Below are 20,361 nucleotides of genomic sequence, written 5' to 3'. Positions count from 1 at the left end.
AACTAGCTGGCAAGAGGCAATCCCACGCTTTTCTCTTTCTCAAAAGCCCTTAGATGAGATTCTTCCCAGCTGTGAGCTAGAGATGAAACACCTGGTGTGGAATATTGCGAATTTTCGATCATTCCAGGTTGCACAATGGAGTGTTTTCGACTCGAAACGTCTCGCGATTCCAAACACTGTCATCTGAAAGATAACAGACGCTGCTGAACTTGAATGTTCGCCTTCGCATATTTTTGTGAACATTTGTTTTAGTTTAGCAAATGTGCTTTTTTCACTTAGCCATTCTGGGTCCGACACTATATTAAACAACGCAGCTGTTCGTACCAAATGTACCAAATACATTTGTCCCATTCAGTCGCAGAATGCAGAATAGATGTTAATGCGTGCCTAATTAAAGTGACATCAAATTAATGTAATTGGATTTTTATGAGTGCCTACTTATAGGATCCTAATAGATTTGCATTTCATAAGGAACATCAGTGCAGGCACTACAATAAGAAAACATGACTGCTTTTAAAAAATCACCTTTCTCGCAATTCTCTCCACCACCACTCGGGCCAAAGGGGAGATGGGGCCACCAGATGGGTCGTAAAAGGGGCTTTGTGGATGATCCAAACTGGTGAGGGGCCGGATGCGCTCCTGAGGATTACTGGGTTTATTGGGAGACTAAAATACAACAGACATAAAGCAGACAGAGAGAGAAAGAGAGTGTGTGACTTTTGGATGCCATCTGCCAGAGCTCCGCACCTTTCATCTCCATATGCATCATTTATTCACTAACTTTCCTTTTATGAGTGATTTATGGCTGTGTTTCCTGCCTGTGTGTTTTGAGAGTCACCTGACACTTACTCACGTTCCACTCAGATGCCTTCAGAGAAAACAAACGCCAACTGCTGCTCCAACTGCTTGGATAAACTACTGTAAGTAAAACTTCTAAAGATTTCAAGAACTTAAAGCGATAGTTCACTCCAAAATGAAAATTCTTTCAACATTTACTCACCGTCATGTCATTTCAAACCTGTATGACTTTCTTTCTTTTTTTATGAAAGAAGATATTTTGAAGAAATTTAGTAACCGAACAGCAGCATCTATTGTATGGACACAAAACCAGTGCAAGTGAATGGGTGCCAGTTAACAACATTCTTCAAAATATATTTTTTGTGTTCTGCGAAAGAAAGAAAGTCATACAGGTTTGAAATGACAGTAAATTATGACAGAATTTCATCTTTAACACTTGTGTCTGTCAGTGCCATCGTGTGCCAGCAGGGGGCAGCAGGTGGCGCACTGTTTCCACTTCAACCTTTTGGATGTTTATCCTGCAAAGACCTAAAACTGTTCAGTCTGGCTCTTGTGTAAATATGAAGATGCTATTGACAAAAAAAGTTAAAGCTAGGGAATTATGTTTGCATTTTTCTCTATTATTTTAAGTGCAGGCTTGGATTTTTCACGAAAAACAGAAAAAACTGAGTATGGGTCCAGATGGAATCATTAGAATATTTTGAGCACTTCCTGCACTGATTTTAGAGAAAATTCTGCACAATTATGTACCTAAATATAGTTGAATATGAATCAACATGTGAAGTGTACAGTACTGCACTCTCTTAAGTTCTCTTAGAATGCTTGAAATGGTATGATTTCATCTGTCTGTGAAAGCTGACCTCATATGTGACCCCGCTGTCAGTCCCAGCGTCCCACGGCACCAGGTCCTTTGCCAGTTTCTGGACCCAGCCGCAGTCTTTGGTGCAGAGGTCCTCCCCAGACAATCCCACATTCCAGTCGGGACTGGGGCCCAGCATGGTCAAGAATGACATGAGATGACGGGATCGGTCCACTGAGAACTCCGCTGAGGGCGCAGACCGTCTGAGAGAAGCAGAGCACAGAGAATATTTGAGATGTTTGGATACTTCAAAACAATGAATAAAAGGGAAAATGTGTGAAGTGAAAAATGAAATCAAGTCATCTCATCATCAAACAGCAGTCAAAACCCCTATTACTTCAGTATAACGCACATTTTTGAGTCAAACGGAATATTAAATGGAAAACAAATGGGGGGCGGGGCTTAATTTTATTCAGACTGGACCTATTCCAGAATGCATGATCACGGTGATTTCTGACAACTTTCCTCCTAAAATCACCAGAAGAATCCACTTACGGGACATGCAAGCTAAGGGTCAAGTTCATCATGGGAAGCATCCGGCCCTCATGAAATGTTAACATTTACTTCTTCCGATTATTATTTGCTATTATTGCAGGAAAGGAATCGTTCATATTCAAAATGAAAATTCGGTCATTATTTAGATGTCCTCTTGTCATTTCAAACCTGTATTGACTTTTTTCTTCGGCAGAACACAAAAGAAGATATTCTGAAAAATGTTGCTAACAGAAAACTGTTGGTCCCCATTGACTTGCATTGGTTTTGTGTCCATACAATAAAAGTGAATAGGGACCAACGGTTCTTGGTTATCAACTTTTCAAAGTATCTTCTTTGTGTTTTGCAGAAGAAAGAAAATCACACAGGTTTAAATTGACAACAGGGTAAGTAAACGATAGCAGCATTTTCATTTTGAAGGTGAACTATTCCTTTAAACTACAACATAAACCAGCATTACATTTCTGCATTAACTTTCACAATTTCACAAATAATGCATTACCTAATGGTAGCCTAAACCAATATCTTAAACGTTCAAATTTTACCCACTTGCACGACCTAGATGATGTCATCCGAAATGAGTTATTTAATTTTTGTGATAGATCACAAAAGAAAGCATTCTTTGGAATAAAAAGTGCACTTTCAAAAAGGACCAAGGACAAACATCGACGTAAACAGGGCCAATTCTGATTTCATGTTTTGACTTTTAAGGCCTTAAACACACGTACAACCATTTACAAGAATCCTCGTATTAGGCTATGTGCTAAGGATCAATTCTGTAAGTCTGTGCAGATGGTAACTAATCGAACTAATTGCTCTGATAAACAAACCATCACCAAACCAACTGTTGCCATTTGAGCCGAGCAGCCTGTGAGAATAAAACGTTACTGCTCGGATCTATTGATTAACACGTATTAAATATTCATGAAACCAGCACTCTATGACTCTCACAGCACACACTTAAGATCAGGAGAGAGAGAGAGAGAGAGAGAGAGAGAGGCAAGAGAGATAAGCTCCAAAACCATAAAAACAGCTGCTAGTACGGCCTCCCTCTCTGTGTGTTCAAACTGAAGTTACGAATAATGTGAAATTCTTACGCTGATTAAGAATGAATTGAGCGTGCCGATAACATACGTTGTTTATTTATAAACGCTATCTGCGTTGTTTTAGCCGCTGACTCGCTAAAACAATTATGCAAATCAGGTAACAGCGCAAACACGTCCCTGAAATTTGTGTTTAATGTAATTTGCATGGAACGATTTCCCAGTTGTGAGTGCTACTGTAGGTAGCGGAGGACGCAGCAGACTATCTGACAATATTACTGTTAAGCATCGATCCACTTCTGCAGAAACCGAATCAGCTTTTTAAAATGTCAGAAGTACATTGCACAGCCTGTGCAATGACAGATTATAATGTGCTTCTCTATAATTTGATCATCATCAGATGAATTGTTGTAATTATTGGAAAATATACACAACTATCTCTTGTGTTCTGTAAGAGTAATAGGCACATACTGTACAGCCTGGATAAAGGGTTACCCAAAAATATAAATTCTTTGTCTTGTCATTCAAAACCTATAACCTGACACTTTAGGTGAAGGTGAAGGTATTTTGAGAAATGTCACTGTGGTTTTGTGTTCAAACAATGGAAGTCAATGGGGGGGTTGTCTGGTTACTAACGTTCCTCAAAATATCTTTTGTGTTCTGCAGACAAAAGTTGTATTTGCATAGGGCCTGTAAACCATGTTGAAACCAATGTGACCTTTTCAAGTTTTGGTTTAAAACCATATGCAACGCATAAAGTTCAAATGCTTATACACTTGACTTGTGGGTAGAAATAATGAGAATACCTTCTCCTTTTCAGGGGGTAAATTGGTTGTGGTAATTGACAATCTGATGTTAAAATAGGTCAAGTGAATGTCCTGATGTATTGGAGCTTGAGGAAGGCCATTAACCTCAATCGCAGAAACGCCACGGGGAAAATGCTTCTCTCATCAAAAAAACGAAAACCATTGCTAAACAAAAGCGCACATAAAATATTAACCGCCTCATTAGTGAGTGGAAAAGAAACATCTACATACCCAGCAGGTGCTAAAGACAATTTTTTCTGAACACGGCTCTTGTTGTTTTCCACAGAAAAAATGATCACCCAGGTGAGAATGGACTATTAAAGCATTTGAAAACTTATATACAAGAGAAATACCATTTTCTGGAGGTATGATGAGTTTTTCATGAGGCAAGATCATACACAATTGGGTGCTATTTTTTATTTTATTTAAGTTACCATGAGGCAGAGTCTTCCCTTGAAATGGCATTTCATAAGAAGATAGAACTCATTCAGTATACTTGAAAACGCAAAAAAAATGTTTGCGTTTTGGCTGTCCGTTTACACGGAAACGGCGTTTTAGGGGACTGGAAATGCAAACTTTTGAAAACGGGTCTCAAAGCGACGCCGTTTTCGTTTCCATGTAAACTGAAAGACGGAACTGTCGGAAAACGATGACATCACGCGCATACGTATTACGCGCTCAGTTGCGCGAGTACAGCCAAAACAATATGGCGGCTTCCCGTACTGTGAGCTCTCGCTGCTCGACTATGTATTAACGTTTCCCCAGCAAAATGTGGATTTGCTGTACAAATAAGACACTATTTACATTCGCCAGACTTTAAACACACATATATGTCGACCAACGGTATTAAAAAGCACTTTTGGCTTAATTAGCCCTTTTCACATGACGTCACAAATCTTCCATTCTGCCGCGAAGCAGTGTATCATTACTTCCGCTAGCACTCCAGTTCATAAGGTGGCGGTAATGCACCTATAAGCTGATTTGCCAACCGCCAGTAAAACTCAAGAAGAAGAAGTTACTTCCACTAGCGCCTCAGAATGGAGTTTACCAAGTGGCTTGCACATCTGCCACAAATACGTCTAGATGATGTACAACGTCTTGCAGACAAATTTTCGCTAAGGACAAGATCAAAGCTAGAGAAAGGATACAAATTCTTCGTTGAACAATACCTGTTTGATTATGAAGGTAAGTGTTTTGTTTTCTTTTTGTATTAGCGAAGGTGCTAGGATAAGTACTTGAATACGTGTTCTGTCAGTTTTTTTTCTCACTGTTGTTAAATTCGATGGCAAAACGGAAGTCCTTCTTCTTCTTGTTCTTCTTGTTTGTTGCAAGACGGATGTTATGATACACTGCTTTGCAAAAAGGCGGAAGTTAAGTGACGTCATTGTGAAAAGGGCGTTTAACTGTGCATGTGTATGTGCAAGGGCACGTCCTGTTTCTTTACACAACAACATCGCCATCCACTGGCCTGGCGTGCATACTACAGCGTTTGTTGTTTATCCGTTTTACTGGATCCGTGTAATTGCAGACCGTTTTGATAACGCTGACATGTGTACGTGAAACTTTTCAAAAACGCAAAGGAAAATCTTGTGTAAACGTGGCCTTTGATACTTTTATCTAAAGTGACTTGGATATATGCTAAACATCAGTATGCATGCTATGGGAATAAAACCTATGACCTTGGTGTAGAAGTTGACTTACATATTAAGAGGTTGCCAGGCAGGCCACTGGGCTTTAGTTTTGATAACTGTCATCACATCATCACCCTAAGAAAAACAGACAAACAAAAACAGAATAACAAGTTTTAGATTTTTGCATTCTATATATAGTGAGTAAAATAAAACAACAAGAATTTTAGCTGTTCTAGCTTCACTACTATAAAACATTTCTTTCTTTCTTTAAACTCTTGAATTTCTTGCTTTCGTTGTTTTTTTGTGTTAAAGAATTCTTTTATTTTCCCATTTTCAATAAATTAATAATGTATCCATAATTTTTATGATGTCACACCTAAATCCAACAGAGACAAAGACCATACTGAGTTTTATCCCATATATTTAGCAACAAAAAAAACACCATTAAAGAACAATCAAAAACTGACAAATCGAGGCCAGAAATAGATAAGGAACGGTATGAAAATGAGAGCAAGGGCAGAGAAACAGACAGACAGAGCGATAACTTATTCATCAGGATATGCTGGGGGCTTACACTGCGCTAATCTCAACACAAGATTAAAAGCTTAAAGAAGTGGTTGATGATGTGTTCAAACATTCAGACAAGCTGAGAAAACTGGCACACCTGTTCCAGCTGACAGCGTCGGGCACGATACTCTAGCATAATGGAGCGGCGTATCTATTCATTATATAGACCTCGGCATGATAATGCACTGTGTGCCAGAACTTGATTTAAAATCAGATGTATGCTTAGAGGCCTGAGAGTCAAGGGGAAATCTCACTAAGTGTGCCATTTGTCCCAAAGTGACCATTAAGCGTTTTTGATCATCTGCTTCTTTATAATGTATGTATAATTATCCTATTAAGGGAAAAAATAAATAAGGCTAAAGGGGGCATTTAGAAGATTTTGGCATTTTATTGAAAATTATGGGCAAAAGAATAAGGGGATCAGGGTCAGGAGACATGCAGCATGGTCAGATACAAACCCTCATCTCCCATACAGGCAACAAACGTCAATGTGACTGAAGCACATTATTCAATTCAATTTTATTTACATAGTGCTTTTCACAATTTTCATTGTTGCAAAGCAGCTTTATTGTTTATTATATTAAGAGATGCACGATACTACGTTTTTCCACCGATACCGATTGCCGATTATTCAGAGTGATATCCGCCGCTACCGATTCTGAAGATTATTTTATATTTCTTAACTTACTGAAAGACATTAATTCATATAATGACTATTAATATTGAACATCAAACTGGTGATGTTTGTTACTATCTTCAATATACAGAGCACAAATTCATTTCAATTTTCTGTCCTCTTTTGATTGACAGGACATACGGCCGATAGTGTGAAAAATTGCTTTAATCGACCGTTAACGGTTATTGGCCAATATATTGGTGCATCTTAATCATAATAAATTATAAAAAAAACATGAATCGACCAATAAATAAAATAGTTTTTATTTGTCACTCGGTGTTGCAAATATGCAACCAATAAAAAGTATTAAAAAGTGCTTGTCAACTATTTAAGTATTAATTTATTGAATCATTTAAAAAGTGTTATTTGCATTTCCTGAAAAACTGTGAATTTGGACATCCCGAGGTTTCAGAAGGCGATATATAAAAATAAATAAAGACTATTCGGTATTAATATTATGCCATATTATGATCTTACGGTTTGCATTTACATTTCCAAAGTTTATATTAAATATGATTTTTATATACTTTATTTAAATACACTTGGATAAATTTGCACAGTACTGTAGTTCATCACATTAACTATGGATACCATCCATAACCTAAAAGTGTATCATTTTAATTCTCATTTAAATAAATACATTGTTTTAGAAATGTAAATCTAACAACCTCGCATTGCAACATTTTTTCTTTTGTACTTTATTTATTCTTCAACAAGGGTGTCAAATTTTTTTGGCCTTATGTGTACAGTTCATTACATACAATCAATTCCAACGTACAATACTTATCAACTATAAGTTATAACCTATTATTACACGGCTCATTTGAATGCTTGATTCTGACTGGCCAGTCGCGACATTCCAAGGGTTGTTATTTTCAAATAACAACCGCTCAAAACTAATAACACCCTGTAACCTGGATGCTGCAAATCATTTTGAGAGGGGCAGTTTAATATTACACAAAAATAAATTATAAATATGTCTTTTAATAACATATATGACATTATATTTACAAATGATTAAACCAATGTGCCTGTTCGTGACGTTTGAATGTCGTTTCTTACTTTAAAACCGAAACAAAACATCTTTTCCTCGCGGAAGGTCTGCATTCGGTAAAACTGAGCTATTTTGAATATTTCAAATTCACATTTTATGTCCAGTTTTTTTCTCATGTGGCAAGTAGCCGTGTAATAAGCGGGATAATGTACAATCAGCCGTCTGTTATCGCGAAATAAGCCCCTTCAGTGTGATACAAGTGTGGCCTTATTTCTGCGATAACAACCGGCTGCCTGTACATTATCCCTTACTTAATACATACAATTAATAATTAATTATTAATACATGCAATAAATACTTATTAACATAATAATTAACTTATTGTTAAATCTTTGGGGAAAACTTCTGATTTTGTGTGAGGGATTTTTGACACCACTAACTAACCTAAAACTGTCTGGCAAAAGATATTTGGTGCAGAGAGTCCTGACACTAAAAGTGTCCGGACACAACCTCCTCACACAATGACTACTGCTGAAAAATTAACATGCTGGTGGCAAACGCTCTTTTGATGAGGAGCTAAGTGAGAAAAACTAACTGCGATCACAGTTTGCCGTCCAACATCAGACAGACACACAAAGCGAGTTTGTACATTCTTAATGGGTTGCGTGAATGATATTAACTCAAAGAGAATCGACGTATACTTAGTAGTTCAAACACAGTCAGCATTTAAAGGTCAAGTTCACACAACTAAAAGTAAACTTGCTGTTACTGCATTTATCCTAAAAAATAGCACACACGTGCCACACGGGTCAACAACAGAGACATATTGTCCAGCATTTGTGCTCTATATCTGTCGACACGTGCAACAATAGATTCGCTTTGTTACAGGAATTCGATAACAGGTGCTACCGAACAAAAACTAGGACTTAAGCCCCAAGTCTCGAGACTTAATTCGGGTGTTGTTGGCATTGGCGCATTGAAACGCACAGCTGTCTCGCCGTAATAAAGCAATTAATCAGCTAATTGGCCAAATTGATGAATATGTTTCGCAGAGGCAGATGGTCTCGCACATGCTTGAGGATGCTAATTTATGGTCCATCTTGACTGCGATGCAAGCCGGCCCTGAAGTTTTAACCAGAAGAAAATTCAGCTTAAAACAGGGATAAATAAGGACCTTCCTACTTTTGATTCTGGGGCTTCATCAAGTATACTTAGCAAGACACCAAGAGAGTGGAATTTGAAAGTGAATCCTTTTCAAACTAGACACTGAAGGACAAAAACTGTCCAACGTTTCGAACGTTACCATCAAATGTGGTGAGAAATAATAATACGCAGGCCAGACACAAAATACGCCTGAAACGCTTTGACCTCCTTGAGGGTTTTAAAAAGGGATGTACCCTAGAAGCCTGGAAAAAACAGAAAGACATTTTGTTCATGGCTGACTGGCAGTTTTTTAACCTTTGAGAGACTCGGCAGCTCTCTGAAGGCTTTTATAAAGAACACGTCTGTATCAGTTTCAACTTTTATCACCTTCAGTCAAGTGCACTTATGGTGATGCTTTGGTGTGTCGGTCGCAAACTGACTCTCAGTTCTTCGGATAGTCTCTCGGGGTCTCACATTCACGCACGGGTCACTCGCATCTGGCCACGCTGTGTGGATGCAGATGTCTGGGGTACTTTATGAATACTAATGACAATTCTATTCATTTATATGGATAGTTTACCCAAAAATGAAAATTGTGTCATTTTTACTCACTCTCTTGTCATTTCAAACCTGTATGACTTTCTTTCTTCTGAAGAACACAAAAGAAGATATATGACGTATAAAAGAAGTATGTTGGTAACCGAACGACATCGGTACCCATTCGCTTCTACTGTATGTACGCAAAACCAATGCAAGTCAATGGGTGCCATTGTTCGGTTACCAACATTCTTTTTGTGATCCACAGAAGGAGAAAAGAAACTGTTGACTTTCATGTAAGTGTTTTCTCTCACACACACACGCACACATACATACAAACACACACACACACACAAACACACGCACACACAGAGAGTTTGCTTGTAGGCCATCCTCGCTGTGCAGCAAATAAGAACTATGTCACTCGGGGTCCCTGGTTGCGGTTTCTAAAAAACTGGTTTTATACTTCACAGACTGGCGCACCAAACTGACCCTGACCAAATCACCAGAGGGACCGACTGAGCCAGAGGAGAAGAAGAACAAAGGATGACAGAAAAAGAAGTGTGACTGCTGAGAACCCATAGGGTCTCAGAGAGGGGCTGTCGGACTACAAGAGAGAAGCCTCGGGGAAGGTCAGTCAAGCCTCTCTATTTCTGCAGGCTTCAAAAAAACGTATGTGCGCATAGTGTGACTGACCAGAGTGTATACAACTCAAATGGACAGCTCATCGGATATACACAGCCATATAGATCCAAAAATACAGTATGAATTCAGGCCTCATGACTGTGTATTAACAAGGACCTAAAACACAATTTTAGTTGTTCAGCATTTTGTATTTCAGTTGGAATTTGACTCATTTGCTGACACGCTGCTGAGGAGTTGCAGTCTAATTGCTCTTTACAGTGTTTTTAAAGCTATTTTTAAGGAACAGCAACCACAAACAGGTCTTTTTTGTCTATTTTTCGGGCCGTTCACAGAAATATTTGGAAAGACGAATGACGAAGACAAAGATTTCCCTTGCATACTGCCTTTAGGCTCACCGCTGTGAAAACTTTACTTGTCTTTTCTTGTTAATATGACTTCAGCTTTCTTAAAGGGACAGTTCACCCAAAATGAAAATTCTGTCATCATTTACTCACCCTCGAGTTGTTTCAAACCTGTATAAATTTCTTTGTTCTGTCGAATGCAGAGAAATATATTTGGAAGAATGCTTGTAACAAAACAGTTCTCGGCCACCATTGACTGCCATAGTAGGAAAAATGACACTGGTATAGTCAAAAGTGCCCCAGAACTGTTTACTTTCCTACATTCTTCAAAATTTCTTCTTTTGTGTTCAACAGAACAAAGAAATGTATAAAGCAATTTTTCCTATTATGGTAGTCAATGGTGGCCAAGAACTGTTGGTTACAAGCATTCTTCCAAATATCTTTCTCTGCGTTCACCAGAACAAAGACATTTATACAGATTTGGAACAACTCGAGGGAGAGTAAATGAAGACAGAATTTTCATTTTGGGTGAACTGTTCCTTTAAGGGCCACCCATTTGGCAAACATCAACTGTCAACGCTCTACAACGCTCTCCTTTTTCCAATCTATACCGGCTCTTTCTGAATCAGTGCCCCTTATCACCCAATAGCCTTGATCATAACCCCTCTCATAATAATCTTTCAAGAGTCCTAGTACATTACCGGGCTTTTGTGTTGCCATTTAGTTTGGAACCATCTGTAATCTTGACCTTGTCCGGACTATTGTGCTCCGCGCCGCCGTGACCGCGGTTCCCGCAGGACGTGTCTATCAGCGGCCGCCGGAGCGAGTGCTGTGCGCCGGCTGTAATTGAGTTGTTCTGAGAGAGGTGTCAGTCAAAACTAACACCGAGTCGCTCTTCAAGGCTCTAGCGGGTGGTCGCGTCATATTTTATTTTCGCATGGTGTGACATCGCTTTCGAGCCTTATATGGTTTTTAGCAGAGTAATTCTTTATGTCTCATAATATGATGTTCCACTGTGTCCAAAAGCTAGTTTAGGAGTTTTTACAAAAAACAAACAGCCTCCATAAATCCACAAACTTAGAGTATCTAACTGATATTTTTATGTAATTTAGTCTTTTTTCTACACTTCTTTCTACATCTTCCTACAAATGTATGCTATTATGATCTTGTTTTGCAAGGCATTAGTTTTAATTGGTCATGCTCAACAAGTCCATGTACTCTAAATCCCCAAATGCTGTTGTTCACAAATTCACAATCTTAAGTCTGGATCTGTTGAAATGTGCCCTATTCACACTATAGTTCAAAAAGCCCACCGTTCTTTCAAGCCCATTACACCAGGGCTCATTTACGGTATTCCACAACAGATCTAGAATTGTTCAAAAGTAGAGAAAAGTTTCATGAGAATACTATTTTTCTTAACTTTGCTGGTTAATGACTTATGAAACTTTAAAAACTGAGATCAGAGTAAATCGATATTACTTTCTCACACTGTAAGGAACTGAATGTGAGAAATAAAAATGTGATGTTAAATCGTGATGAACTGTAGGAAGCATTTAAGTCCAAAACTCCAGATATTTCTGGAGACTTTCTTAACAATCCATGTTTTTCTGGTTCATATGTTTGTGATTCAAACTGCAATATGGCATTTCACATCTCACTACTGTTTCTTCACCACTCTATGAAGTACAGTGTATGTCACTATAACGTCATGGTTGATCATGATCAAACCCTCTTCCCGACCCTCCATTTCTCCTAAAAATCTCTAAATCAGAACACACAGTAACAATAACAGCAGGTCATTTACATACAGGTGAAGACACAATTAATAATTCTGACATGAAAGGGATAGCAAGCAACACACCACTGGTTCAGATCAAACGAATGAAAACAAAGCTTGATGGTGCCTTTTTATCAAGCTCGAGATTGCAACATCAAAAGGAGCTCATAATTGCATCCAGGGTTGGGAGGCCTTTGTTGCTGCCATTACAGTGGAAGAGCGGTTGACTGTGTTTATGGTAATATAGCTAAAACGCAGAGAGGAATCCGAGCTAATAATAACTAACTCTTACGGGAGCCCCATCCAAGCTTTAATGTAATCCCTGGAAACGCTAGAAAGGGGGAATGAGATAACATTCAGCCTTTCTCTCTCGTACAGTATAAAGACTGCCTTACGGATTTGTGTCAATTCGATAGCACTTCTAAATCAAGAAAACAGGACAATTATATAACAAACCTGATTTTTTTTTCTGTAATAACTAGAACTGTCAATCAGGTATTTTTATTTATATTATTCATATGAATTACATAAGGTAACGAATATTTAATCAAGTGAATCAAAAAGTACAGCCTATATTAATATTGACTGAATGAATATTTTGGCAGATTTTAAACTTCGACATTTGGCAGAGGCTTTTATCCACATCAACTTAGAGGGTGTTACACGGTACACATTTTATGAGCATCTGTCTTCCCTAGGGATCGAAGCCATGACTTTTGCACCGTTAACGCAATGCACTACTACCTATTGAGTTACAGAAACGCTAAACAGTCATTGCAAAAAGTGATTATCTAGATATTAATCACACTTAAATGTGATAAATTTCATTTCGTGTCATTAGATTACTTTCATAATCAAATCTCACGTTTAACGTTTATCACTATGATCACACACGTTACCATTATTCACAGAACCTGAGCTATAGTAGATGAAAGAGATACATTTATGCATTTGGCAACAGTGTTGCCAGGTTTTTTCACAGAATTGGGCTACTACTATACATGCATTTCAAAAAGAGGTACAGTGACTTGAAAATATGTATTTTATATAAGCTATTTGGGATAGGGCTATTGGGCTGATGTGGTTACTCAAATCTGGCAACCCTGACTGTGACCTTGGCATTGTTCAGGCTCTACAAGTTGAGCTTCAGGAACAATACTAAAGACACAATTTTACTCCTTTATGCTAGATGAGTAATTACATTTTTTTTGGGGGGGGGGGTAATTAAACAATTTTCTAGTTCATTGACATCGACTGAGATTGAGTTGCCCAATTTGTGTAATTGCCCGTAAACATTTGTAAAGTGTTTATTGAACTTTTCATTTATCTGGGCTTTTGTAAAATGTTGGATTCTTATCAAACCATCAACCACGATGAAGAAACGAGTAATGAGAAAAAAACCTTCTTCAACCAGTGAACACTAATTCTCAGATTTTCAACAACCTAGATCTGCCACGATACCAACATATGCAACCAAACAATATGAAGTCAAATTCTTCCAAAATCAGATCTTACAAACATTAATCTCTAAACTTCTGAACTAAATGTTAACATCATTTGTCTTCTATTTTTATATCCATTTTAGAAGAAACATCAATAATTAAATGTCACATAACTCTACAAACATTAAAAGACCAAAATGAGAGCAAAAACGTTCTTCAGTGCATTCATTAATTTAATGAAACTAACATTAGAATGCAAATCTAAGTTTATACGGCCGTATAATGTACTGACCTGATGTAATGATACATTAGGAAAAACGCTTAGTGGTGAAACCCTTTTCTGTCTGTATAGTTTTGGGGCACTAAAAGAGGTTTTTGTGTGAGTGATGAGTTGCAAAGAAGCATAAAAGCAGTTTCTGCTTCCATTTGTATTCAGATCACAGAAATTGAACCCAAATTGAACCTCACAATTATTCATCCCACTTTTATTTGTGTTGTGGTTCAAATAAATTTTCGACAGATTGGTAATTAAACAAAGCACTATGATAATATGTTTAGGACGACAATAGAGCTCAAATTGACTCCACAACGGCAGATCCACTGTTCTCTCTATTACACCCTATTATGCATTCAAGACACAAAAGCATGTATCACTTGAAATCCAGCCACTGTTCCAACATTAGCTCTTGTACTTTGACTCGATCCAATTAGACAAACAAAAATGGGAATGGCTGCTGATGCTACCATGTAGCTTGGCAACACAATCCTCGGCTCTAATTTGTGCATCGTAATGAAAAGTTCAAGACCAGGTGGCAAGAATTCAGACACCTACCCCTTGCTAATTGGGCAGCCGCCACCTTAAAATCTTTACACTTTTAAAAGTAACCAGTTTCGCATCTCGGTTGGCACATCTGCACGCATGTCATTGTGTTACGTAACGTAATTGGTCTATTAGACGTCGAAAGCTATTCCAGGCTTACTTTTATTGTACTGTTGTGCACTTGAAAGCATGTTTTTGTGCTTGTTCATGGGAGGAGTGCATTTGACAAATCAATTACGGCAAAACCGTATTCTTCTTTCATTGCTGTACCAGCTGCCAAAGTGCTACCACCAATCAAGAGGTGAAAGAAAATGAGTCGACTTTTCTCAGCCCTGTGGTCTGTAATTAGTTTCCGACCTCCAGCCAGCGAAGGGAACAGACCTGGCAAAGAAATCGACCCGCTGACCAAAGCAAGCTTGAAGAGTTATGACAATCTTGCTCAGAAGGACATCTGCAACACTAGAACGCACTGGAATTCATGTTATTTAGATTTGGACATGGTAAAGGTGGATGGAGAGTACAAATGTAGTTCCAATAAGTTATTTAATAATTACCAAGCAAAAAGTTGGCTTGCTTCCAAAATCAATCTTTTGACATCGAAAGATCGATTTGAAATCCTGTTACGAGCGCCAAAAAGCTCATTAAATTTAATGGATCGCAGGTATCCAGATTAGCCTTCTTTCTAACAATATTCAAAGCTTTAATTGCTTGTTATCTTCTTGGAATAGGCCCTGTGTGGAGATGAAATGAACTGTAACAATCAGAATTGTTTTTCTGGCCTAAATCTACTTTTCTTCATTTTTACTTTGGGAGCTTTTGGGAACCTCCATTATAGGTTCTATCAACCAAGCTTAAAAATGTAGGAAACCAAAGGTCATTGTACCTTTCCAGGTATTTAACTCCGATAAAACGATTCAGATGCAATTTGTGATTCGCTTAGGGAACTAGCTAAGAAAGTACAGCCTGCATTTCTATTGCAAACTAAACGCATTAGCAGTACTTTCAGACATGGCACTTTGTACCTCCATGGCACCCCAGCTCCATACAGATGCAAATAACCTTTTCTTCTGTGTTGTGCGCAAGCCATCTCGCTGTAATTACCCATCCAAACTCGGCTAATAGGAAGTGACACATGAGGTAACCGAGTCAAGCAATTAAGATGGAGGAATAATGAAAGCCCTGATGAACCCTCTTGCCCCACCAAAAATGTCAGAAGCTGAGGACAATGAATCCCTGACACTTGGAGATTTTACCTCTTTAATGCATCAGGTAAACACAAACTTTTTTTACTCATAAATCTTTGCTTTTTAAATCCAATATTGAGAGTTGCCTGCTTGCGCAGTCACTGTATTTACACATTCAATTATATCCTGGGCATAATATCGCTCGCTCATTTACTCATTTATACTGCAAATATTGCTATCCGGTGAAAATGAGTATTGCGATACATCGAACGACGTGAATGATGGAAATCTAGAACTGACTACGATGATTTGAGTATGATTAAAATAGGCAGTAAAGCCCAAGCCTGCAGGTAAAATGTAATGGATTTATCAGACACAATCTAACAAGACGCAAACAACAAGACAAGGCAAAAATAATTTAAAGATGAAAGCAAAGCAGGTATACGAAACAGAGGCAGGGCTTTTTAGAGACATGAACATGAGTTTTAAACATGAACAAAGGATAAAACATATACTACTTTCTATATGTGCTACTGCCACAAGTGAATACACTTAAACACGAAGAAGCTGTGACACAGTCTTAAAGATACTAAAAAATGGAAGGCCATGATCATGTATAACAGACTGAAATAAATTCAATCAAGCAATAAAAAATTACAATCAAGAATGTGGAAACACACAGGTAAACAGTCAGCTTTCATATCCTGAAGCACCAGAGAATTTCATTTTGGGGTTTTTTTGCATCTCGGTCGTAATTAGTTTTTCGTGTACAAGAACAGCCCTGCTTTAAAAACCCAGCCATGCTTAACGTTCAATAAAATGATTAAAGAAATGAACGATATATACTGGGAGAAACAGAAGATATTTAATCATTTTGTTTCTCAAATGCCACACCACTAATCCCCCTAAGCAAAAAGTTCAGTCGTAATTGCTAATTCATATGGCGACATATTGATTGCATACGTGTTGGACCTGAGGGCGATTCATTTAGTATTTTCCACATTTAACAAACAACAAGTGTGTGGCGCCGAGCCTCGATGTTCCGTCATTTGGGGGTTGAGTTAAAGGTTATTAAAATAAACGTTTAACACTCGCATGTATTTTTATGAATCGGCCTCAGGGTTGCGTGATGAATATTCATTGTTTTAATCTGGTTAGGGAAGCAATCCCTTGACTATAACAGGCAGGCGGATCAGGTTATCACATCGCTTAACTTTGGCTGCTCTGAGGATATTTTGCATTGTCAGGCCAGCAATTTCCAACAGATTACAAACAGGTTAAGTGGCGGCATAATAACAAATCTGACCAAATATACACTCAAATGTCATGACTTGGTGAATGGTGAAAGCATGCCGATATTTTAATAGTAGAATGTGTTTAGAAATCTTACTGCAAATATGGGCACCTTGATGTTTCAATTAGGTCAAAAAAGTAAGCAAAGACATTTAAAGTTGACCCTTTCAGTACTGTTGATAACTACGTCTTCTGTTTTGCAGCAAAAAGATTGTACAGTGTATGTTAAAGGGGTCATATGGCGCAAATACGTGTTTTTCTGTGTTTTTGGTGTGTTATAAGTTGCCCATGCATGTATTAGACACGTAAAATTGCAAAAATTAAAGTGTCGGAAGAAAAGATGCATTCTATCTAAAAGCGAATGCTCACCCAGACCTGCCTGAAACGCCTCGTGTAACCACACCCCCACAAATCTACATCAGTTCGTGGTCTGATTTGACTAAGACCGCCTAAATGTATACGCAAGTAAGGTGGGCGTACCTGTCACTACAATTGCTTTGGTACCTGATGTTCCAAATATGGTAAGAGGCGTTACATTTCCGTCACACGCTTGCAGTATTCGACCAATCACTACGCACTGGTTAACTGGCCAATCATAGCACACCACGCTTTTCAGAGCGATGAGCTTTTTAAAAAATCTTTGCGTTTCAGAGAGGCGGGGCAAAGAGGAGATACAAACATGCACGGTATGTGGAAAATACGGTTTTTTAACCTTAAATCGTGTATACACTAGGGCTGTCACGATTAGGAAATTTGGCTGACAATTAATTGTCTAATAAATCATTGTGATTATTACGATTAATTGTCTGTTTTAGAGCTTTGACTTTTAATTCTCATACATTTTTTATTCAGCTTTGAAACGACCATATTGTTCTGAATATAAAGACTATGTTCTTTTTCTTGGAAATACATAGGAAAAAATTGGGTCATCATACTTGAGGTTTAGGCTTTTAACTGTCAATAATACAACCGCCAAAAACTTGTAAATTAAGTAAATCGATCAGGAGTGAATTGAAGCCACCATTGATATGCTATCAGTCATAGAAAGGCTTCTAGTCAGTTTTTTCTCACTTGCAAGACTACAATAAAAGTTTACTTCTATGTTAATGAGATTTTGGTAGACTGGTTTTCACGCTGAAATAATATTAAATTGTACTGCAGGTTATTTTTATGGTACATGCTTTAGTTTTTTTTAAAGTGATTGTGTTGTGGTGGTACATTTTACAAGTGTTACCATGCTTTAGTTACAATATATACACTAAAATATGCAATATGCAGATGCACTACAGCTCCCACTAGTGTCTACTATAGAGATGTGCAATAATTGCGATGATCTGAAACCATCGCGATGAGGTCAAACAATCGCGATGAGACGATTATTGAATAATCGTGACAGCCCTAGTATACACATTGCATTACATCTAAAACAAACGAAAATATTCGTTTTAGCCGTGACATATGACCCCTTTAATCTAATGAACAGGACAGTTTTCTAAAGATGTGAAAAAAACAAGATGCTACATTAACAAGCGTCACGGGCTAATATGCTAAATGCTAATATACTAGAGCGATGTCAGGAATGTACAAAAATTTCCTCACAACACCAGTGTAAAAGTTTACTAAAACTTGTACTTTAATAAATTATTTATTTTCTCCTATCATACAAAAAAATAGAACGCATTAAAAAACTACAGCATACATTTGTTGAATTTCAGGCTAACCAAATTAAAAATGAATTAATAATCTCATCTAACACCTGCAAACTCATTTTAGGGTGGTTTCTTTAAAGTGACTTTGGTAAGAAACTGTCTGCTAAAAACAAACCTTTTAATGTCTAGCTAATGTGCTTCTATAGTGTTGTACAAGCTTCAGCGAAACAATCTTTAGCCCAGAAAAGACCATTAGCATACAGTACATTACTATGTAAATACCTTGATAATTCCTCTGGTAAATTAACAAGGAAAGTGACAACCTATTGTTTTTTCTCCTACATCATTATATCAATTGCCCTTTTCCGATCCTCTGTCACCGTCACAATTTTAATAAAAAAAATATTTCATTAAAGATGCCTTAAAAGTTTAGTTGTGGACAATTCTGTACCATACACTTCGTATTCTGATGGTTTAATCCAGCCTAAGAGGCATTAAAAGCAAATACTGACCAAATATGCCCACCCTCACACATCACTTTTGGCCACTACACAAATCCTTGACACGACTATATTCTTTAATATGCAAATAGAAATCTGCACTGTATTAAAAAAATATTTACAGAGTAAGCAATAGACTATATATTTATTAATGGAAAATCCAATGCAAAACATTCTAGTAAAATCTATATCTGTTTGAGTGACGTAACAAGAATTGAAATCTGATGTGTAAATCAGGTGACTCAGATAACAGAACCGAGACAAATCTAGAAACCATCAAATCCCAGAATGCATGTCTTCCAACAGGTCCACTGCTGACAATCTGTCTAGTAACTTACAGCAACAAATATTGCAACAATAAATCCAATGCAGACATAAAATAGATTCAAATACGGTTTTCCACCTAAAGAACTGTGATGGCTCAAAATGAGAGGACACGGATGCTCAACTAAATTGCCATCACCACCTTAAAAAACACCTGACACCCCCTGGAAAACCTGTTTCAAAGACATGCAGGATTTGTCTTTTGTGCTTTTCTGGACAGGCTGAGAAAAGATTTGCGATGGACCTCCTGACCCGACAGATGTGCCAGTTTGACGTCCCGGCACAAACCCAGCCGCCTGGGTCCCACCTGAACCTTGATCTACAATTGAATCCAACTACAAAGTGAGTGTGTGTGTTATCAAAGGCTCTGAACATCACACAGGAGCGAGAGGCAGCTAGACTGAGCCATCTCTGCAAACATTTCAGTTTAGGTAATCGATTTCATTTGCACATCGCAGGGAATCGTTTTGATTTTTTTATTTAGACTGTCACACTTGACTTAGTTGCAACACACTTTAATGCGCTCCTCCTTCACAGTGAAGTGATACTGAGTGGTTTAAATGTCTATACGTCTTCTCCAGTTATTTAATTTCAGAACATTTTTCACTTACCGCCTATTTGTAACAGCAATCTTCTTTTTGGCAGCCATCCTGGATTTTTGACCGAAAAGTGCCCCCCTCCCCATCCATTAAGCTCAGCGAGGACTTCAGTGAAGCATGTTTCAAAACAGTACAAATGAAAGACCTTTACAATCCTCTCCATCCGCATCTTGCACTTTTACAGAGTTGAAGCCTGTCTCCCACCTCCTGTCACTCGCACCCCCCGTTTTCTTCTGAAACC

At 37.9% G+C, this 20,361-nt stretch overlaps 1 protein-coding gene across 1 annotated transcript in view; it reads right to left on the bottom strand.

Annotated features, from left to right (window-relative positions):
• Nucleotides 1-20,361, bottom strand: part of spon1b (spondin 1b) — a 49,463-nt gene that overhangs the window by 9,165 nt on the left and 19,937 nt on the right. The window contains exons 7-9 of the mRNA XM_057330207.1: nucleotides 5,700-5,764; nucleotides 1,659-1,860; nucleotides 526-666 (exon numbers count right to left, since the gene is read on the bottom strand). Coding sequence (XP_057186190.1) covers nucleotides 526-666; nucleotides 1,659-1,860; nucleotides 5,700-5,764 — 408 coding nt within the window. The remainder of the gene's footprint in view (nucleotides 1-525; nucleotides 667-1,658; nucleotides 1,861-5,699; nucleotides 5,765-20,361) is intronic.

This window comes from Triplophysa rosa, linkage group LG3 (genome assembly GCF_024868665.1).
Source record: "Triplophysa rosa linkage group LG3, Trosa_1v2, whole genome shotgun sequence".
Taxonomy (NCBI): Eukaryota; Metazoa; Chordata; class Actinopteri; order Cypriniformes; family Nemacheilidae; genus Triplophysa; species Triplophysa rosa.
The sequence above is the reverse complement of the archived record's forward strand: the minus strand, read 5'-3'. Positions and strand labels throughout refer to the sequence as shown.